The sequence below is a fragment of the Ranitomeya imitator genome, chromosome 7 (assembly GCF_032444005.1).
Source record: "Ranitomeya imitator isolate aRanImi1 chromosome 7, aRanImi1.pri, whole genome shotgun sequence".
Classification (NCBI taxonomy): Eukaryota; Metazoa; Chordata; class Amphibia; order Anura; family Dendrobatidae; genus Ranitomeya; species Ranitomeya imitator.
Window position 1 is genome coordinate 15,747,578 of NC_091288.1, and position 23,848 is coordinate 15,771,425.

Sequence of the window (23,848 nt, forward strand, 5' to 3'; positions counted from 1 at the left end):
GCAAGTATTATGGTGCAATACATGTGACCAGCCACTAGGTGGAGCTATAAAGTATTCTAACTTCCTGCATAGGTATAACTGAATGTTTTTAGGTCCAAATACTAAATCTGTAAGATCCCCCATTTTCCATGTGCCATTTGTAACACCGTTGATTCCACTTGTAGCAAAAAGTCCTTTGTGCTGCCGGACACCAGGGCTGGGGTGCAACTGGCTGCTGCACCTGCACCTTGGGGCAAATTTGGTGCTATAATGTCTTTGGCTCTCGAGCTGTTGGGATACTACAAGTCTCAGCATGCCATAGTATTCTGCAGATTCCTGGGACTTGTAGTGTCCCAACATCTGGAAGATTACAGTTTATTAAATAATAGCCAATTGGAAGAATCAGGGACCCAGAAACAATAAAATAATGGAAACGGGAACCATAATTGAAAAAAAAGAGAAGGTTTAGAATTTACAGTTGCAGAGTAATGTGACCCCACAAATGAGAAGCTGAGGTCAAGTATAGTGGAGACCATCATTGGGATTAGCGCAGACAGGATCATGGTGGTTGTGTTCCCCGGGAAATGAATGGGAATGCCGTGGTTTGTGAAAGTGTTGGTTACTTTATTTCTCTAGAAATGATGAGAAACCTCCATAAGGGCCATTTGTTCTCCAGGAGGGAGGGAGAGGTGGCCTAAACACACCGGGGGCCCCGGGCAGTCCATGGTTTGGGGGAGAAGCAGTGACGTGTGGTGGAGATGTGTGGTGAGGATACAGCATGAGATGGCCTAGGTCCAGCAGGGTTCTGCTCAGGCTGTGCTCTGTGGTCGTTCCTGGGGTGTGTCCATCTTCATGTGTCTGTTCACAAGACCTCTTGATGCTGCTGGGAAGCCTCACTGACAATCTGCGGAAGCAAATGGACATGTCAGTATTGCTGCAGGGAACATGGGAAGAAGAACCCAAATATGCTGTTAGGGGTCTCTAAGAATTTAGTGGGGTGTCCTAGTTCAGGTCCCCATCTATTAGACTCATCTAGAGTGTCTATAGTTTGAAAGGACCTGACAAGTCCTAGCATTACTTAGACTGGTAATTCCAATGATAACAGCTAGGTGGCGCTGCAGGAGATTTTCACTATTGGATTAAAGTTCAATCAACCATTACCACTGATCACTGGAGAGTTTATAAGTTGGACACCCTGTGATCATTTGATGGGATCCTTGTAACAAAAATGAATTGTTTGCAGCAGAAAATTCTGTCCACGTGAATTTTTCATTTTTTTTTATTTTCCATACTTATTACATTAGTAGTAAACTTGTGCAAGTGCAAAATAGTGGCCAGTATGAGAGAAGATGAGGAAGCCTAGTCCTAGACAGCAATGGTCCAATGATGTCCAGTCGTGAGGGACTTGCAGTATCAGACTGCAGTTACTTGGCGCCAACCAGATGAAATTATTGTGGGATCATCCTCTATACAAAATCTATGCACCAGGGATCATAGCCTGGGCCCACTGAGGAGCCTACGGGGGGGTCTGTCAAACGCTGGTGATATCTAATATCTCAATGGTCTGTGGAAAAACCCTGTTGCTGAGGATCGTTCCTTAAATACAGAAGTAAAGCATTATACTGCCACAGGCTTCATTGGACCACTCATCTACCGAGATTCTGACCAGACAGCCATATAGGAGAAGTGCATGTTTGGAGGGTTAGGTATGGCGATGCACAATGATCTAGTGAATAGTACAGTACACACATGGTGGAAAGTGGTGAACAAAGTGCAGAAAAGCTAATGAGTGACAATTGAAGCGTGATGTGGCCAAAAAAGTAGAGGTAAGAAGAGGAAAGTGCCCAAGTGCGACTTACCAGTGCTCCAGAGGAACCATAAGGTGCTCAGTTCTGCTGGGGCAATGAGAAGTATGTGTGTGTATTACTAACGTCTCTACAGAGATAGTAGACCGATGATAGAAAGAACACTTTATTCTATATTCATACTAATTGCTTCTCTATTTCCAAGCCTGATGAAGGACAAAATCTTTATACATTTATAAGGATCCATGCACATGGCCACATTACAAATCCATGTTGTGCTATATCATCCTTAGTTATACTGTTCATTGAAGCCCCGTATGTTGACACAGTTTCTAATGATGGGTGCCTAAGCATCCAGTGTTAAGACATTAAATCATCTTGTTATATGAGTCCCGCTTGTGTCATCTGTTTCTTTGAACCTGTTTGTAGACCTCAAAACTTATTAACATTATACTGAATGTGGAAATGGAACATCTGCAATCTGAACAAAGGAGTATGGAGCAAATTATAGTTGGGGTTGATCATGAGCCCATTACGGTCCCATTGAGATGATCATAGCCCCATTAGCAGCACCAGTGAAATGAATAGAAATTTTATGAGGGTCAGTGAATACGACCACATTACACATCCATACTGTACTTCTCTTTATGTTCTTATTCTAGTACATGAAGACACCATATGATGGTTGACAAAGTGTCTAGGAGTGTGTGCCATTGTGCCTATATATTACCTAAATATGAGAGAGCACAATATACAAATCATCTAGCTAAGCGAGTCCACAGCACTTAAGAACAGACTGTGTCACGTGTTTCTTTCCCTGTTTGTAGGACAGGAAGGCATAATAACTTTCAGCTTTTTTGCTAATATTACAGTGACTAGAGAAGGAAAGTCTACAAATTAAGAAAGCTGTAAGGAGTAAACGAGTCTGCGCTTACTATGACCCCATGGCGGGCCCCATAAGGTTATAATAGAATCCATAGCAGTGTCTGTGTGATATTTGAGCTTTTACTTTGTGCCATTTCCATATGATGCAATGTGGCAGGATGACTCTTTTCGAGGCGAACGTACATTGCATATTTCATCCCCCTGTTGTAAATGTCTATCTCTTACTGGAGTTCAGCTGTTGTGCTTTTACTTTTAGAAACTCTTTGGGAGCAGCTGTTGTATTCTCTCCATGTCAGAGACCGTCGTGGTGGAGTGTTTGAAGCCCTTTCCGTGTGTCCCCATGTAAATTCAGCAGTGACTATAAAAAGCAGGATGAGACCATGTAACTGAGCCGACGTGAATGACTCAACAGAAGGTCCAGCTTTAGACCGTAGCAAATAATTGTGGATTCAAACCTGAAAACTTTTTCAGTGAAAAATGTAGAGAAGGGGTACAGAAAGTAACAAATAGGGCACAATATATGGTTTTTAGTCTTGGGAAAATGTTTCTTCAGAAAAAAAAAATGCTGGAAAAAAAACACCTAGTGTGAAATGAACCCTAAAGGATCTGTCTTTGCTGCTTTCAAGTGCTATCCATGGATTATAACTAATTAAAGGTCCAGATATTTTCCACCATTCATGCTCAGCATGTTTTCAGTACTTTTTCAATATTTTTCTTGCTAAGTTATGTAAATAATGTTTACCTCTTTTTTTTATGATATACAGTGCCTGAGTTGTATGTCAGAAAAAAAAATAAAAAATAAAGGAAACTTCTTTAATCCTTAAGTAATCTTACATTTTAAAGGTAGTATTGGTCCAGTACTGCATAAAACCAATCAGGTCACAGCTCTGATTTAAAAGGACGTTTCCCTGCCATATATATAATAAATCTCCCCATTAAAGAGCAGTTTTTGGGGGAGTGGTCACTGTAGGTCAGTCTTACTCTCCCATCCGACCATATTTCTTGTGATGCTTACTGAAAGTTTCCAGGTACCATCAATCTGATCTTCACGATGGGAATAATAATTCAGATACAGTGTATCAATCACAAAGCTACTTTCATGAATATGGTTTCTAGATCGCAGGGACGCAACTCCCATTCCATTCCTTTCTTGGCTGACACTGAGACATTATGTCCAAGCAACAGGAATTACACATGCATTTGCTAACAAGTTTCCAAAAGTAGTTTGGAAAAAAAAGTTAACGCTGGAGATAAAATTCTATAAATTATGTGTGAAGAGCTGCAGCTTCTGTGGGAGATTTACGGTGAAACATTCGGTCAGGGTAGAGCCTGGGATTTCTTCATGGGGCAATTTTCTACGCACACGTTGTATGATACGAGCAATGTAGATTTCTTATTACATAACACAGAGGGAGTGTCGCAGTCACACATTGTATGAGGAGAGAGATTTTGCATTTCTTAGGATGATGGGAGCAGTTTTATAGTCATTCATATGAGATGGGGAAATTTGTGGTTATGGTGGAGTGATAGCGGCAGCTTTTGGGTATGATAGGGGATATGATAGTGGTTATTTTCTAGTGTTACATTGTTGTGATGTCATATGGGATTACTGGGCAGCACGGTGGCTCAGTGGTTAGCACACGGTGGCTCAGTGGTTAGTACTGTTGCTTTGCAGCCCTGGGTTCAAATCACACCAAGGACAACATCTGCAAGGAGTTTGTCTGTTCGTGTTTGCGTGGGTTTCCTCCGGGTTCTCTAGCTTCCTCCTACACTCTAAAGCAGTGGTCCCCAACCTTTCTGACCTCGAGAGCCACATTCAGCTCTGCAAGAGGGTCGTGAGCTCCTGTCCCACCTCACAGTAGTGGCAACCAAAGCCACCATTACGGGTATAATGATAGCCAAAGCTTTTCTACACCAATCACCCCAAAGCAGTATACCAAGATCCAGGGGTTTCCACCAAACCCCCATTCAGCAGTCTCCCATCACACACTCCCAACACAGTCACATCCAGCTTCAAGCACCTCCTCTGACCGGTAGTATCATCCTTTATCTAGCGTACCATACTTAAATTATCTCTAAACCCCCAAGACCAGTAGATGTGTACCCAAATCTGTTCTTCTCTGCAGGGCTACTCACAAAGTTCACCATTTTGAGATGTGCTCATCATACCAGTTTACTAAATCTGGAGCTAATACACCAAGCTGGCAGACAGCCGCGAGCCACAATTTATGGGACCGCGAGCCACATGTGGCTCCCGAGCTACAGGTTCGGGACCCCTGCTCTAAAGACATAGTGATAGGGAAGATTGTGAGCCCCAATGGGGACAGTGATGATAATGCCTGTAAAGTGCTGTGGGATAGATATCTCTGCCCATGTCATCGCATTCTCACCTCTCCATCTCGTGTCTCAATGGTTTTGATCATGACCGTTTTCTTGGTGTGGACTTCAGATGATCTCTGCTCTGGGCTTGTCTCTGCCAACAAAAATAGGCAAGGTCACCAATGAAAATCACTGGATGGAGATCCCAATGAATTCTTCCATTCAGACAGATATTAATCCTGATACATTATACGTAAGCCTCACCTCTGAAGCTCAGCGCTGAATACGTCTGGATGGGGAGAGTGATCCTAAAATACCAAAATATTACCTAGTCATTAAAAAACAGCTTGAAACCTGGGATTAATCGTTCTTCATCACATTATTATTCATCTACAATATTGAAAAATCAAAAATATATCAGATATTCAGTGCTTAGTATTCATCAATCTTCTGCAATTTGATTGCTTTATTAGTGGTCTTTGGAATAAATACTCTTTCAATTTGATATAATTAATGTGCATTAAGTTTTGCAGACAAAGTAGGACAGTATTATAGTAGACAATATTAGGTGTGTAAAAATATTTACGCACTATAAAAGATGAAGATGAATGTAAGACATGGGGCAGGGAACTTACATTAGTAGCGCCACTCCAGTGCTGAACTAAATAAAATGCTGGAGTGGTGCTTTTAGTGGACCCTGAGTATGGAGATTGTCTCAGCCATGAAGTTCTCCAGATTTTGTCAAACAAGAAAAAATGGGGAAAAAAAAAGTCTTCAAATATCTATGGACATTGTGTGTTTGGTTCTTTGGATAAGTAGATAAATTTGTCATTATTATTGGCGCCTCTGGCCTCCTCACCTGCTCTCCTCTCCTTCCAGCAGTTTGCGGTATGTGGCAATCTCAACGTCCAATGCCATCTTGACGTTCAGCAGATCCTGATACTCGCGGAGGTGTCTTGCCATTTCATCTTTCAGGTTACGGATTTCTTCCTCTAGCCGGCTAATGCTATCTTGGTATCCAGCCGCTTCTCCGGCAAATCTTTCCTCCAAGTCTCGCATCTGGCGCATCAGGGAATCATTCTAAAAAAAAAAAACATTAAGAGTCACAAGGCATGAGATGATTGGCCAAGTTCCTGAGAAGGTCAGATGACAACCCACCACGACAAGTTTACAGAAACTTGCAAATTCTATAGGTCACGTAAGGAAGAAGTGACATCTTGTAGGCATCATCATCTTTTCAAGAACCAAGTTTTGTAAGTAATTTGTTGCAAGTTTTGATACTTTAGTCTGATGCTTACAGTTCCCTTGAGGGCATCGATCTCGCAGGTGTAGGACTGGATCTGGTGACGGTATTCCATCAGCTCCTGTTTGGACTGGCGGAGAGCATCATTGTTCTTCTGTGCAGCCTGGTTGAGATCAGAAACCTGAAGAAACAAAGATATCGATAGTGAGACTTCAACCAATGTTTTTGACTGTATGAACACACCTAGAACTTGACTTTATGGACCAAGTGTGGACATTACCTTGGACTTGTACCATTCTTCAGCTTCTGAGACATTCTTTGCAGCAATGTTCTCATACTGAGTCCGGATGTCCCTTAGCGCTGCAGTCAAGTCTGGTTTGGACACGTCCATCTCTACCTGCACCTGCTGCTCTTGTAGTTGTGCCTGCAGCTCCCGAAGTTCCTGAGAAGATACAGTGGAGCCTTCTTAATGACTAAGGCTGGCGAAAGAACGATCTTGGTGTCATGGAGTCCAACTTGATGATATGCTTACCTCCTCGTGAATCTTCTTGAGGAAAGCAATCTCTTCATGCAGAGATTCGATCCTCCTCTCCAGGTCGATCCTGGCCAGGGTGGCAGCATCAACATCCTAAAGAAGTAGAAGAAAAAAAAAACAAAAGTATGAAGTTGGCCGGACAGAAATGAAGAAAATGGTGGTTTACAGAAGTAGAGGGATTAGAGGTAGAGAAGTGAATGATCTAAGGTCACGTCACACAGAAAAGATCGGAGGGTTAATCACTGGTACTTACAGATCTGAAGGCGGACAGGTTATTTTCGGCATCTTCCTTAAGCTGGATCTCCTCTTGCAGCCTGAGAAACACAGATCAGAAAGAACCGGTCACTAGGACAATAAATCAGTCATCTTATTCTTCACACTAGGATCTGTGTAACATGCGAAGAACAAATCCATTCAATAGATAGATATGAGATAGAACGTGGCTGCTTCCATCAGCGCCATAGACTTTGACTGAAGACGAAAGGTGAATTCTGAACTGTTCCGAACTCTCCAGTCATTCGACTGGGGGTGGGGGGGAAGTGGGGTTCCTAATCTGACCTTCAGTGTAGGTCACAGTGGAGGGACCCTGACTGATCTTACATTTATCACCTATCTAGAGGATAGTGTACAGTGGCATGTAAAAATTCGGGCACCCCTGGTCAAAATTACCAATTATTGTGAACAGTTAAGAAAGCTGAAAATGAAATTATCTAAAAAAAAAAAAGCCTAAAGTTAAAGATGACACATTTCCTTTGTATTTTAGGTAAAAAATAAAAGAAATATATTGACTTTTTTTTTCTTTTCATTTTAAAAAATTACAAATAGGAAAATGGGCCGATAGAAAAGTTTGGGCACCCTGGGAGATTTGTGCGCTCAGATAACTTTGAGCAAGGTTTCAGACCTTAACTATCGTGTTAGCGTTATGAATTGTTCACTATCATCATTAGGAAAGGCCAGATGATGCAAATTTCCCTGCTATATAAACACCCAGCCTCCTCTAACCTTGTGCCAAAAAAAAACCCAGCAGCCGTGAGTTCTTGTAAGCAGCTGCCCAGCACTCTGAAAATGAAAATGGTGGAGGCCCACAAAGCAGGAGAAGGCTGTGAGAAGATAGCGGAGCGGTTTCAAGTTGCCCTTTCCTCAGTTTGAAATGTAATTAAGAAATGGCCGTTACCAGGAGCAGTGGAGGTCAAGATAAGGTCTGGAAGACCAAGCAACATTTCAGAGAGAGCTGCTCGGAGGATTGCTAGAGAGGCAAAACAGAACCCCCCCGCTTGACTGCAAAAGACCTTCAGAAAGATTTAGCAGACTCTAGAGTTTACCAGGGGAGCACAAACTTTTACATGTCACTGTACATTGTCCTATGTAATTGTGCTGTAATATTTAGCATTGATCCTGGGGTGAGGAAGCTGGTAATATGACGAATGGGCCAAATACATATATAGATATTTTAGATGGATGCTCACACCTCCTCTCCTATTAATGCCATTGCAGCCACTACTCTCCTTATTTTAGGAATGGCTAGGAGATCATGTGCCACAGCTCATTGTATATTTCATCTGATGTAGGGAGCACACCCAGACACCCAGACGCTTCCACTGTCTGCTCTTCTTCATCCTGACATCAGTGACCTGTGTCTGTTCTGCATAATGGGAAGGATATGCTCTTATCCTCTGCAGCGCTTTAAAGAGACAGTACGTTTTAAATTCACCAGCATTATAGGAGATGGTTATCCGCATCATATCAATGTATCCGCAGGATCTCAGCACTGGAAATAAGGGTATTGGTTATGGTGACTACTACCAGAAGCTCTCTAGTTTGGAGTGGCTGATAACAGGGAACAATAGGTTGTAGCTTGACGCTTTTCAAACTTAAAGGGAACCAGTCAGCGATATATCGGCACCAGAAGTAGTACAGACGGGGCAATGTGCGACAATTGCAATGAAACCTCATCTGCTCCTAGATTGAGGCAAAATTCATCTTTTACTAATATGCAAATTAGACCGCAAGTGCATTAGCGAGGGATATTGATGCACTTGCGGCACATGGCTTCTCTTCACTTTCCTCCACTGCTTGCACCAATTAAAAGAAGAGCAATATTTCTCCAGAAGTGATGTCCTGCAGCAATCAGCAATGTCGCACTGGAGGAAGTCGTGGGCTGCAAGTGCACTGAAATACCTGCTGCGCACTTGCAGTCTAAATTCTTTGTTTTTACATCATGGAGTAAGAGATTTTGAGTAGACAGGCATCGCTGTAATTGTCGCACTATCTACCTCTGAATATGTTGCTGATGTTCTATTTAATGGAAACCCTTTTTTTTTTCAGTCCCCTGTATGGAATAATCCTTTGTATAAAGTACCGGTAGATTTGCTAATCAGGTCTCTAGCGAAGTTTGGTGGAAATTTCGTTAATTGCAGCCATATTGAGGGTCGCCTCGCTCTCCCGGTAAAGATGAAGGATCCAGATGAACAGATAAAATAGAATTTTTACCGACTTGATAGAAAACGTTGACTGAAGGACAGATTTATTATGCACTTCAGAGTGTTGTGGGGGAAATTTAAAGTTTAGATAATTTCCACCAAGTTTTGCAAATGTTGATTTAAATGGCAAAATTTAAAAAGTTTTCAAAGAAGAATGACCAGTGATTAGTTATTTGCTCCAAACCCCCCATAATCAGATGCAATCGTGGCAAACATTTATTAAACTATGTGTGTTATGCCAATTAAAGGTCATAATGGCTGAATATATGTCACCCTGCCCTTTCACTGGGACAGGAGTATAATATAGGTGACCTTGGGGTGTCTCATGAAATACGGCACCGGGCCAGATCACGCAGCTGTCCTTGGGACGACACATGGTGGCATTTAATGCATAGCCATTGTCAATGTGTCACGCCTGACCCTGCAGCGGTAAATCTGTTGGATGTAGCAGAGCTCAGTCTGTCATGTGTTATGTGATCTTTAGTGGCTTCCCCATTTGTGGCCACCATTGGACCCCAATGAGCACGGTGCTTGGAGGAGTCCTGCAGACCTTGTCTTACGGGTCAGAATTCCCAACGATTGTGCTGTTACTATCACATACATTTACAGGCTAGAAAATCATTGTAAGACTTTGGAGCCGTTCCCCGCCGGACAGTTTTGCCAGATAAAACATGTGGTTCATGTCCTGCGGCCATACTTGTTATATTAGTGACATGTTTTGAGCATTTATCCTGCATTCTGCTGCAGTCCATATACACTTTGCGTCTATAGTAGAAGTGGGTGGCTGCCCGATATCTCCTGCACCCTTTACCCATGATAAAAGGGGCAAAGCTGGTGGGGTCTGTACACATTAGATCACGGCGGACAACTTTTGGATATAATTTAGATATTCCTGTCATTCCCATAGAACTCAATGGAGAGAATCTGAAACATGTGCACAATTCAGTGTCTTCCTGCATGCTGCCCCTTTACTACCTAAAAATGGGGGCACGGGACATAGAAAGAAATGTAATAAAACTCATCGTGATGCAGCATAATTTTAAAGGATTAATTTAGATGAACTCAGCTGATCCCTCAAGGCCAATCAGAGAGGAACAAAGCTACTCAACATATAACAAAGGCTTCCTATTGGCCGTTCTTTCTCATGCTTTACACTGCAGCGCTGATTGTTCAAATTGACTATTTATATTTGCTTAAAATAATCAACTAATCAGATAAACTCTGAAATAACTGCACTGATCTATGAATTGTAGCGTTATACTCCTATAAATTCTGGAATGGTTGAATCATGGGAGGAATCACAATGTGAAATTATCGCTCTGTCAGAGCTTCAGATGAAGAACACGGCGAGGAAGTGAGTGACACCGATATCTGTATCCGCTGCCGCATTCCTGGAAGGGTGAGGGCCTTATATGGTGACTACTGAGATATGGACCCCAGGCGAGGGGGGCGAGGAGCCGGCGAGGGGGCGAGGAGCCAGCGAAGGGGCGAGGAGTCGGCGAGGGGGGCGAGGAGCCAAGGAGCCGGCGAGCGGGCGAGGAGCCGGCGAGGGGGCGAGGAGCCGGCGAGGGGGCGAGGAGCTGGCGAGGGGGCGAGGAGCCGGCGAGGGGGCGAGGAGCCGGCGCTGCAGAGATTCATGGACAGTTGGGGTGGAAATAGCACTGGTGGTGACAGTGAACAGGTAACGTTAACCCTTTACCGTCATAATACAAATAGAAAAGACTAAATGCGAATGTTCTGTTGGGTTCTTCTGTACGGAGATATAGCAGAGATCAGTTTGTCACTTCTACTTGATCATCAAAGAGGAAGAAGAAGTAAAAGATTCGACTTATATCGGGTCATGATCACCTCCGTTCTGCTGCATCTTACATTTTAAGTTCATATTTTTTCTTTCTTTATTTTTTTTTGCCATATCAAGTTATTAATGTACCATAAGTACAAATTACGTCGCAGGCGTAGAGTCGACCACCTCTTGCATCCATTCACGCATTTATACATCACCCCACCCGTCCATCCACTCATCCATCTATTCATCGATCCATCCACCGATCCATGCATCCACCCATTGACGCACTCATCCATCCGCCTATCCAATAATCCACCATCCATTCACCCACCATCCATCAATCCACCCATCCATTCACTCACCCATCTATCCATCCGCCTATCCATCAATCCATTCATCCATCCGCCCATCGATCAATCCACTCATCCATTCACCCACCCATCCATCTGCCCATCCATCAATCTACCCATCCATTCACTCACCCATCTATCCATCCGCCTATCCATCAATCCATTCATCCATCTATCCATCCACCCATCGATCAATCCACCCATCCATTCACCCACCCATCCATCTGCCCATCCATCAATCCACCCATCCATTCACCCACCCATCCATCTGCCCATCCATCAATCTACCCATCCATTCACTCACCCATCTATCCATCCGCCTATCCATCAATCCATTCATCCATCTATCCATCCACCCATCGATCAATCCACCCATCCATTCACCCACCCATCCATCTGCCCATCCATCAATCCACCCATCCATTCACCCACCCATCCATCTGCCCAACCATCAATCTACCCATCCATTCACTCACCCATCTATCCATCCGCCTATCCATCAATCCATTCATCCATCCATCCATCTGCCCATCCATCAATCCACCCATCCATTCACCCACCCATCCATCTGCCCATCCATCAATCCACCCATCCATTCACCCACCCACCCATCCATCCATCCATCCATCCATCCATCCATCCATCCATCCATCCATCCATCTCTTAGATTGAGTCTTTCCTCCTGACATCAGTCACTCACCTCTGTTTTAGTTTCTGCAGGTCATCTGCTAGGTTGTCCCTCTCCACCTCCACCCGCGACCTCTGGCCGGTAATGATGTCCACCTGGCGCCTCAGCTCCCTCATCTCCTCCTCGTACAGCTCGCTGATTCTCGTTGGCTCCTTTCCTTTCAGCCGGTTGACTTCGGCCACCAGGATGGCGTTCTGCTGCTCCAGGTAGCGCACCTTCTCAATGTAATTGGCAAACCTGTCGTTCAGTTCCTGCAGCTCCACCTTCTCATTGGTTCGGGTTTGGAGGAACTCCTGGTTCATCGCATCTGCCAAGCTGAAATCCAGGACGTCATAGCTTGCTCTTACTGGGGCGAGCCTTGTGGACTTGAAACTGGAGAGACTTGGGACTGGGGAGGAACGGGACACCTGGTAGACTCTGGAGGAGAGGGAGCTGGCGGATCCCGCTTTAGATCCAAAGGAGGCTCTGGAGAATGATGGCGAGGCACCGCCGAAGGTGCGGCGGTAGGAAGACACCCGTTGACTGGAGGAGTATGACTGGCTCATGGTGGTGGTTGGCGCGCAGTTGCTTCGATGAGATGAGCCAAGAGGTTGGGCTCTGAATGGAAGTGAGGTAAATGGTCAAGACCGAAAGTTCGGATCTATTTGTACTGTACGTCCCTGACCAGTGTCATGAGACGCCTCCTCTCCCTCTCCAGTGCTCCCACCTCTTCCCCTAACACCCACCCCCTTATTCCATCCCACACCGCAAGTAAGGATCATGTCTGATTGTTTTATGAACAGCTGCAAAGCCTTCCCAGGCCCCTGACAAGGAAAGGGCGACTCGAAAATCAGAGAAATGGAAACAGCTGATGTCCCCATAAAATAATTTAGAGTTTTTCATAACTTTCAGTCCAACTTTAAATTGGACTGAAAGGGTTAACGGAAAGTTTCCACTGTTACAATGTATCTGTTCTTTTTTTTAAACAAGGTATCCCCCTCTTGTACTATCCCCACCTGCTCTTATCTGAGAAGCTGGATGTTATGTTTCCAAATTAATATAGCTGATGTAGCAGAGCCGACGTCCTTCACTTTTGATATTATTATTACGTTTTATGACATGTGACAAATGATAAACCTACAGAATTATCGAGACAATTATCGCAGCGGCACGATACAGACCGAACAAAGGTTGCCTCCATGATAAATTCAGCTCGGCTACATGTACACATTACATATTAGTGCATAAGGGATATTCAGTCTGACCTCATTCATATAAAAGGTTTATTGTTGCATATTTTATTAAGATCTTATGATATTTATAAATAAAGTTGCAGATATGTGTTTTTATATCTGTATCTAAATGTTTACAGGTAAACATAAACCGCCTCTTTGTCCAGAGTCATGTGACTTATTATACCGTATACCCTACTAGAAGCTTCCCCCTACAACATGTTAGAAACATGAGAGAAGAAACCTTTTTGGTTATTATGACGAGCCCCATGGTCCCTATGATAACACTGCTGCTAGAGCACGGGGCAGGGAGTGTTGTCTTGGGGAATAGTAATAATCAAACTCTAATAATTAATTTGATGCAGAAAGTAGATATTTCAATTCAGTGTTTCTAGTTTTAGCATTGAAATAACAATTTTCCGCTACGTCTCCTTTAAGATGATATTGGGGAGAGGAGAGTTTCCTGTTTAATGAGAGGAGTCAGGCAGCCGAGACAAGGACAAAAGCCAGGCAGACACTTGAGGTTAAAGGTGTCAGTGCAATCCTGAGAAGCTTGAGGCTCTAGAATGTGGAGTGGAGGAATAGTAGCAAAGGTTGAGTTATTTTAAAACTTATTAAATACATTATTTTTAAACTTCAGTCTCATCTTCAGTGACAGCTACAACAATTAACTCCTGATTAGCTGCATTGTCTGTTAGAGACTGGGGAGGTCTGAAATCCAAATATTCTCTATCCCAGCTTTGCATTTTGAGATTGGCTAAGGCTACTTTCACACTAGCGTCGTACGACGTACGTCGCAATGCGTCGTTTTGCAGAAAAAACGCATCCTGCAAAGTTGTTTGCAGGATGCGTTTTTTTCTCCATAGGCTTGTATTAGCGACGCATTGCCACACGTCGCAACCGTCATGCGACGGTTGCGTCGTGTTGTGGTGGACCGTCGGCACCAAAAAACGTTGCTTGTATCGTTTTTTGGTGCATTGTGTCCGCCATTTCCGACCGCGCATGCGAGGCCGGAACTCCGCCCTCTCCTCCCCGTCACTCGCAATGGGGCAGTGGATGCGTTGTAATAATGCATCCGCTGCCCCCGTTGTGCTGCGTTGGCACAGGATGCGTCGGTACGTCGGCCCGACGCACTGCGACGGGCCGACGCTAGTGTGAAAGTATCCTTAGTGGTGTGAGTACAAGTCCTCCTCCTGGGGGGCTTCAGGTTCATGCGGACCCCTGTGTCCTGGTGCCCCCCCTTTGCTTTCCATTTATAAACTGTAATGCTGTAATACTGTAAGATTTCCCATCTTCCATGTGCTTGTATAAACATGGCAGACTTCAATACGCATCTTACCTGCCATGAAAATAACTCCCTGCAATCGTGTTGCATGGTGGCCAATGGGGTCGACATTTTTCCCTATTTACAACTTCTTAGGGTATGTTGCGGATTTCCTGCGGATTCGCAGCATTTTTTGCGGGGCAGAAACGCTGCAAATCCGCAAGTGATTTACAGTACAATGTAAATCAATGGTAAAAAAAAATGCTGTGCTGATGGTGCGGAAAATTCCGTGCGGAAACGCTGCGGATTAAAAGAAGTAGCATGTCACTTCTTTTTTTGTGAATCTGCAGCGTTTTTGTACCCATTCCATTACAGAAAACCGCAGGGGTAAAAAACGCAGCAAATCTGCAAAAAAATCCGCACCCAAAACCCACAAAAAAAACGCGAGATGCATAATCCGCACCAAAAATTCCTAAGCCTAATCCGCACATAGCCTTAAAATGCCGCGGTCACAATTGACAGCGGCATCTAAGAGGTTAAACTGCTGCAATCAGCGCTCGCCCTGATAGATTTAGATTCGGGTGCCACCTGTATAAAAGAGCTGGCGCTCGCTCCATACACGCAGTGCAGGTATCCGCCACAAATTAGTAGGTCACCCAATGGGCCATGAGCCCCTGCACTCGCCCAGATCCACCAAGTGATGGCGCCAGCTCTGCCCTCCTCCAAATTCACCAGGAAGACAAAGTACAAAGAGACAAGTGCTAATCTCTCTAAGGCCGCCATCGTGCGACACAAACATGCTGTGATATGCCTCTTGCTTTTCCGCCACGACGGTATAAAGCAGATTTGCCTTTTATGTATAGGTGAACGCTGGGTGACAACAGTTATAGGCGTTAATGGCGGCTTTATTGGTTGTCGTCAATTCTTCCACCAGAAAATAAAATATAAATGTAAGTAATACAAGTACACAAATGTGTGACTGAGTGATAGACTTCAGTCCGGCCATGTTCAGCAGTGTTAGAAAATACCTAAAAATTACACTTGAAGAATGACGGGAACAGGTGCCATTTAAAAATATGATTTGCCCGTGCAGCAGCTGGTGCAGATGGCCGCACTCTTCTATATTTAATCTGTGTTCGGAGCAGAAAGGCTGGAGGAATCCCACACTCTCTGTTCATAAGATTAGAACAGAAAATGGTTACATGGTAATGTTTTCTTTCTATGTCCCAGAGACAATCGCCTTCAGAGAAGCCGCAGTGATCGGATGATCGCCAGAGGACTCTGCGTGTCCTGGAGTAAGCAATATCCCTGCAGTGGCCACTACAGGACAAATGTAGAATTACATGACTGCGCTGGCGGTATTATATATGGATAGGTAATAGAGACCACAGGTAAGCCATGAATATTGGGCAGTTTACATTTTCTTCTTTCAGCCCCCCATGACTGCAAGTAAGCCTTTTTAATAGTGAAGAATGATTGTACCCACTATTAAAATAAATGTAATATTATTCGTATTTGCAGACAATCCAAGTTTTGCAAGGAAAATGTTTCTCAATAAGGAGCAGGGGTTTATACAGTTGAGGGATGTGGAGATTTTCATGGCCGCTTTGGGGGCATCCTTGGCTTGAATGTCCTGAATTTTGCATTGTACGTGTTGGTAAGTCTGGGTTCTATAGGGGAATATGGGTCATAAATTCATTACTAATTTCATAAAAGTGACCGTCACATCCAAACATAGACTAAGTGTGAACAGGTGCAGAACCAACTCATACACACTCAAATAAAAAAGGCAGCACTCTGTAGAGCCAAAACTTGCATTTCTCATATACCAGGGCCTAGCAATGCTTTTCCTCACTTAGAAAAGTTTTGGTGCTACAGTGTGCTGCCTTTTTTGTTTAAGTGAGGAAAGGCATTGCTAGACCCTGGTATACGAGAAATGCCTTATCGTGGCTACCAGGTACACATGAATTGGCCAATTTATGCGATAAACTCTCAATTTTTCATATTTCTAGTACAGTAATGCAATTCAATTTCCATTTTTCATATTTGCAAGTTTTGGCGCTACAGAGTGCTGCCTTTTTTGTTTGAGTGTATATGAGTTGGTGACTCTGGGTTCAGAACCTGTTCACACTTAGTCTATATTTGGATGTGACGGTCAGTTTTTCAAAATTTGTATTTATTAGCCTTCTGACTGAGCGCTCCGCCTTTTAGCCACAGGTGTTTTTAATCACAGCAGGACCACTACCCCTCCACAGAGATATAGATTTTAGTCTAACAGAGGATTCATGTTCCCATACAGATGAAGACTTTATTCTAAGTGAGGAAAGGCATTGCTAGGCCCTGGTATACGAGAAATGCCTTATCGTGGCAACCAGGTACACATGAATTGGCCAATTTATGCATTAAACTTTCTCAAGTTTTCATATTTCTAGTGCAGTAATGCAGTTCAATTTCCATTTTTCATATATTCATTACTAACTTTTTGGGTAGCCATAAAAGCTATCTAGGACTCCTATGGAGAAAGTTGAAAGTTAAAAATGTTGAATTGAATGAGAACATTAAAATCCTTAACAAATCTCTCATTATTTTAACATATATACTAATTATATTTATGGGCAAGGCGAAAGTATACGAACTACAGGGCACTCTGTGGGGAACCAGGTTTGCTCATCACTTAGCTTATTGCTCAAACTTGGAAGCTCTGAATGATAAGTGGGTGAGATCCTACAGGTGAACTTATTAATCCAGGTCCCTGGCCGCAGGACCACCTCTGCTGCCCCCACTGAAGTCCCAGCTTTGGATAAAGTCAGTACTGGTTCTAACAGCTAGGGATGGCTTATAATGATAATTATACTGCGGCTGTGTCACGCTGGGGTATATAGTCAGCCCTTTTTCAGTATATTACACCCTCGGTGTCCAAGGTCTCAATGACTCAAAGCATGTTTCAGGGTGGCCTTCCCAAATGTCGCCTGACAGCCCCCCGCCCGTGGATTACTGGACCGGAGAAGAATACAAATATCTACTGTATTTTTAGGTTGCAGCCAGAATAGGACCCTGTCGTATCCTCTTACAGGCAACATTATACGTGTGGGGTGTGGGAGTAAAGGGTACGGCTCTGTCCACACAGGAGCATGCGGAAAGGACACTGTTTTGTCTAATATCAGGTGCATGAAAAGGAAAAAAGTGATCAAAAAGTCATACGAACCCCATAATGTGTCACAGTAAACTAAGTTATCCTGCAGAAAAAGCAAAAAACTTCTGTTGACAGTAAAACAAATATTTTGTATCCTGCTGCAATAAGAAATGTGACTAACAGTAGCAATAAAATAGATCTTTTAAACTTTTTAACCCCTTCCGAAAAGCACATCTTGTGCCAGATCCCAGCGTAATGAAGCGTGCACAGGACCTGAGCCTGCACCGTACCGAGCAGAATGCGGATATAGTATATAGCTGGTACCTGCCTGTAACTACAGCGGCCGGCGCACACTCCCATCACTCTGTTTTGAACTTCTGATTATTTTTTTTACCATTTAACATTTGGTATAATCATGATCGTCCTGATCTGTAGAATCATGATTCCTATTTTTCTACAGTACAGTGAATGCTGTCAAATCAAAACTCCAAAAACCAATTGCAGAATTGCGTTTTTTTGCCCAGTTTCACACTGAATTTTTTTTTTCCAATTTACCAATACATTGAACGGTAAAATGAAGGAAAGCATTCGAAGTTACAACCCATCCCACAATAAAAGCAAAAAAAAAACAAAAAAACCCAATTCCTCATATGGTTATGTGGAAAGAGAAATTAAAAAAAAAAAAAAAAAAAAGCTATGGAAAGTGAAAAAATTAAAACACCAAAAATGGAAAATGTCGGGAGAAATATTTTAAACTTTGTTTTTTGTGTAAAAATAATTTTTATTGTACCAAAACAGTGAAACATGAAGAATATGTAAATTTGGTATGACTGTAATTATAACAACCCCAAAAAATGAAGTTATACGTTTATCGATACTAAATGTTGCAAAGTTGTTGTTTTTTGTTAAATTTCCCAGAAAAAAAGTTAAATATTTATCCTAAAATCGTGCAATTGAAAACCACGCAACTAAATGATTATTGTTATTGTATTATTATTATTATTATTATTATGTCATGGCTTTTGGAATGGGAACTGAAAAAATGTAAAAAAAATTATTTTTTCCCGATGGAGTTACTTGTCCCCAGCAGTGAAGAGGTTCCATGTCTCTGGTGTCAGCCGACTGCTCTCTGCTGTTATACTGGATTACAATATGTTTATATTCCAGTCCCGGGCGTTTGGTTCTCCAGTTATTGACAGGATTCAGCCGGAGCCGAATTAGGGGATGAGTGGGTCTTTGGGAGTCCTGGAGGTGAAAAGGACAAATGTCTCCAAATAAGTCACCTACTTCATTCACACATTACACCATCAGTTAAAGAGAATTTTTCTAGGACAATAATAAAAAAAATAATCAATTTCCAAGAATTTGTTTTTGGGAAAACTGATGGCAACCAACGTCGCTGCTATTTCAGCTCAGTGTTTGTATTCATCTTTCTCAAAATTCCCATATATGCTGGAAAGTAAGATAGAAGGGGGCACTACTGGTCCCAGCGCTTACATCCCTGAACCCCAACCTACAAAAAGGGGTCTGTACAGGAGGACGCAACAGATTTATGGAATTGGTAATGTAATTTGGGTACTGCATGGCAACAATCAACCTAAGGAAAGTATCCTGGCATAACTAGGCAGAGTTACTCCAAAAAGTGGTCCGACAACTCTTGTAGAAGCCGTACTGACAACCGATATATGACAACTCGATGGAACTCGATGGAGCATGAAGACTCTTATGTTCCACAAGACAGAAAATAGCCTGCGACATCGTATCCCAAAACGCCTGTCGTGCTGGTCATACGTCCATGGAGGGGGGAGGTCGAAATATCTATAGGATGGGCAAGGACGTCAAACAAAAATGTGGAGAGATTTATCTCTACTAGAGGGAGGTGAAGGAGAATCGAATCCTGCGTTCCCTCCTTAACATTTTCCAAAGGAACTAGAATTTGATTGGTTGCTCTGCTTTCGATGAATCTCCCATTAAGACCTATCTACCAAACGTAGACATGAGCGTATCGATGTGATGTGGATCAAATTGTTGTTGGATTTTATAAAGTTGCTGGAATTCTAAAATTCCATACGAATGGCTGAAAAATGCCCAAAATGCCTGCTGCCATTTTACAAATTGAAAAATATTACGGCAGGGGAGGCTCCCCAATAATCCATTCCAGCTATTCCATCATGTGGTACAGCACAGCCAATCAGGAGGAATTATCAGAGCCTGTATAACAGCAGAGGCAGGGAATGCAGCAGCCATTATAGGATGATTCTGGATGGTGAGAGGAATAGAGTTAGGGAGAGAAAGTACTAAAACACTGAATAAACTGTACAGAGAGTGTGTGACAGCAGAGCGGTGAAGAAGATTAGTGTGAGGAACAGGCCGTTGGTTACTGTCTATGTACCCATAGCCATATCTGTTGAGGTCAACTTGACATTACTAAGACTGTGCTTGCTTTAAAGAGCTTGAAAAAGGCTTCAATACAGTCCTAGGAGACCTCAGGATGTTACACACGTCTGTTCAGGGCAATTGGAGTAATTGCAATTCAAGTCAAATTGAATTCATCTATTTATCTATTATCTATCTATTATCTATCATCTATCTATCTATTATCTATCTATATATCTATATTATCAATTACCTATCTATCCATTATCTATCTATATTATCATCTATCTACAATGCCTACAAGTAGTATTCAACCCCCTGCAGATTAAGCAGGTTTAATAAGATGCAAATAAGTTAGAGCCTTCAAACTTCAAACAAGAGCAGGATTTGTTAACAGATGCATAAATCTTACAAACCAAAAAGTTTTGTTGCTCAGTTAAATTTTTATAAATGTTAAACATAAAAGTGTGGGTCAATTATTATTCAACCCCTAGGTTTAATATTTTGTGGAATAACCTTTGTTTGCAATTACAGCTAATAATCGTCTTTTATAAGACCTGATCAGGCCGGCACAGGTCTCTGGAGTTATCTTGGCCCACTCCTCCATGCAGATCTTCTCCAAGTTATCTAGGTTCTTTGGGTGTCTCATGTGGACTTTAATCTTGAGCTCCTTCCAAAAGTTTTCAATTGGGTTAAGGTCAGGAGACTGGCTAGGCCACTGCAACACCTTGATTTTTTGCCTCTTGAACCAGGCCTTGGTTTTCTTGGCTGTGTGCTTTGGGTCATTGTCTTGTTGGAAGATGAAATGACGACCCATCTTAAGATCCTTGATGGAGGAGCGGAGGTTCTTGGCCAAAATCTCCAGGTAGGCCGTGCTGTCCATCTTCCCATGGATGCGGACCAGATGGCCAGGCCCCTTGGCTGAGAAACAACCCCACAGCATGATGCTGCCACCACCATGCTTGACTGTAGGGATGGTATTCTTGGGGTCGTTTGCAGTGCCATCCAGTCTCCAAACGTCACGTGTGTGGTTGGCACCAAAGATCTCGATCTTGGTCTCATCAGACCAGAGAACCTTGAACCCTTGAACCAGTCAGTCTGAATCCTCCAAGTGATCATGAGCAAACTGTAGACGAGCCTTGACATGACACTTTGAAAGTAAAGGTACCTTACGGGCTCGTCTGGAACGGAGACCATTGCGGTGGAGTACGTTACTTATGGTATTGACTGAAACCAATGTCCCCACTGCCATGAGATCTTCCCGGAGCTCCTTCCTTGTTGTCCTTGGGTTAGCCTTGACTCTTCGGACAAGCCTGGCCTCGGCACGGGAGGAAACTTTCAAAGGCTGTCCAGGCCGTGGAAGGCTAACAGTAGTTCCATAAGCCTTCCACTTACGGATGATGCTCCCAACAGTGGAGACAGGTAGGCCCAACTCCTTGGAAAGGGTTTTGTACCCCTTGCCAGCCTTGTGACCCTCCACGATCTTGTCTCTGATGGCCTTGGAATGCTCCTTTGTCTTTCCCATGTTGACCATGTATGAGTGCTGTTCACAAGTTTGGGGAGGGTCTTAAATAGTCAGAAAAGGCTGGAAAAAGAGATAATTAATCCAACCATGTGAAGCTCATTGTTCTTTGTGCCTGAACTACTTCTTAATACTTTAGGGGAACCAAACAGAATTCTGGTGGGTTGAGGGGTTGAATAATAAAAGACCCTCTGAAAAGACTTTTCACAATTTAAAAAAAAAAAAATAAACAAAGAAATAACATTCTTTTTTGCTGCAGTGCATTTCACACTTCCAGGCTGATCTACAGTCCAAATGTCACAATGCCAAGTTAATTCCAAATGTGTAAACCTGCTAAATCTGCAGGGGGTTGAATACTACTTGTAGGCACTGTATATCATCTATCTATCTATCTATCTATCTATCCATCTATCTGTCTATCTATTATCTACCTATCTCTTACATCGATCTATCTATCTATCTATTATTCATCTATCTACAGTATGTATCTCTCTATGTATCCAACTATCTATTATCTATCTATTTATTATTATTATTATTATCTATATATCTATTATCCATCTATCTTTGTACAGTATCTATCTATCTATCTATCTATCTATTATGTATCTATTATCTATCATTTATCTATAATTTACCTAACTATTATCTATCTATTATCTATCTATCATTTATCTACCATGTATCTAACTATTATCTATCTATCTATCTATTATCTATTATTATCTATCTATCTATCTATCTACCTATCTCTTATATCGATCTATGTCTGTCTGTCATTTTCGTTGAGTTAAGGTCGATCTCACATTTATCCCTCATTGAGCTCATTTCTCTGTATCTCTTACCCTTCTCGGTGCCTGTTCTGCGCGTTCCTGTTGAATCACAGTCACATTTATATTTTGTGTGATACATTTGCTGTACATATGTCTGTGAATTACGATCAGTTAATACCTTAGGAGTTATTAATACACCTGCTGATGGCATCCTATTTTTCCTGAGACTTGCACATATCCGAAGTATTAAATCTACCGTATATATTTTCACGCCCCCTATTACATAGGTTGGTTAGGGAGTTCATATGACTTTACATGGGAAGGAATGTCCTGTCATGAAGTTTTAGAGGAGAAGATATAGGTTTACAGAGCAGAGGATATTTTATTATACAAGATGTAAACATACCAAGGACGTTAGGTAATAGATGTCACGGTACTGAATCTCCTATAAAAGATTTTACCCAAACTCATTGTGTGCGGTCTTTGGATCATAGAAGATCCAATATGTAATGTGATATGTTTATTATAGAAGAGTAATCTCATATATAAGACATAAGCGACATAAATTTGAAAGAAAAACTATAATTTACATCTAAGACATAGTTATAAGAACGTATATAAAAGAGCTAATTCCAATAACTGTCTCAGTATTTCCAAAAATGTACGGTAACTACATTAATACTGCCCTTATACAAAACAATAAATATACTATAATACTGCTCCCTATGTACAAGAATATAACTACTATAATACTGCTCCTATGTACAAGAATATAACTACTATAATATTGCCCCTATGTACAAGAATATAACTACTATAATACTGCCCCTATGTACAAGAATATAACTACTATAATAATGCCCCTATGTACAAGAATATAACTACTATAATAATGCCCCTATGTACAAGAATATAACTACTATAATACTGCTCCCTATGTACAAGAATATAACTACTATAATACTGCTCCTATGTACAAGAATATAACTACTATAATACTGCCCCTATGTACAAGAATAGAACTACTATAATACTGCTCCTATATACAGGAATATAACTACTATAATACTGCTCCTATATACAGGAATATAACTACTATAATACTGCTCCTATGTACAAGAATATAACTACTGTAATACTGCCCCTATGTACAAGAATATAACTACTATAATACTGCCCCTATGTACAAGAATAGAACTACTATAATACTGCTCCTATATACAGGAATATAACTACTATAATACTGCTCCTATGTACAAGAATATAACTACTGTAATACTGCTCCTATGTACAAGAATATAACTACTATAATACTGCTCCTATGTACAAGAATATAACTACTATAATACTGCCCCTATGTACAAGAATAGAACTACTATAATACTGCTCCTATATACAGGAATATAACTACTATAATAATGCCCCTATGTACAAGAATATAACTACTATAATACTGCTCCCTATGTACAAGAATATAACTACTATAATACTGCTCCTAT

General features: G+C 42.0%; 2 protein-coding genes across 3 annotated transcripts in view; one reads left to right on the forward strand and one right to left on the reverse strand.

The window, feature by feature from the left end:
• The window catches only part of DNPEP (aspartyl aminopeptidase), a 226,122-nt gene that overhangs the window by 165,745 nt on the left and 36,529 nt on the right, over positions 1-23,848 (forward strand). The window lies entirely within an intron of this gene.
• Positions 583-12,691, reverse strand: DES (desmin). 2 transcript variants are annotated; one of them, XM_069732786.1, is made up of 10 exons: positions 12,083-12,691; positions 7,020-7,080; positions 6,764-6,859; positions 6,512-6,673; positions 6,287-6,412; positions 5,848-6,068; positions 5,253-5,296; positions 5,060-5,142; positions 1,839-1,871; positions 583-883 (listed from the first exon to the last, which is right to left on the reverse strand). In XM_069732786.1, the coding sequence occupies exons 1-9, from the start codon at positions 12,613-12,615 to the stop codon at positions 1,866-1,868; spliced, it is 1,332 nt and encodes a 443-aa protein (XP_069588887.1). In that variant the 5' UTR covers positions 12,616-12,691; the 3' UTR covers positions 583-883; positions 1,839-1,865. The 2 variants fall into 2 exon arrangements, with proteins under 2 accessions (XP_069588887.1, XP_069588886.1); XM_069732785.1 differs by lacking the exon at positions 1,839-1,871.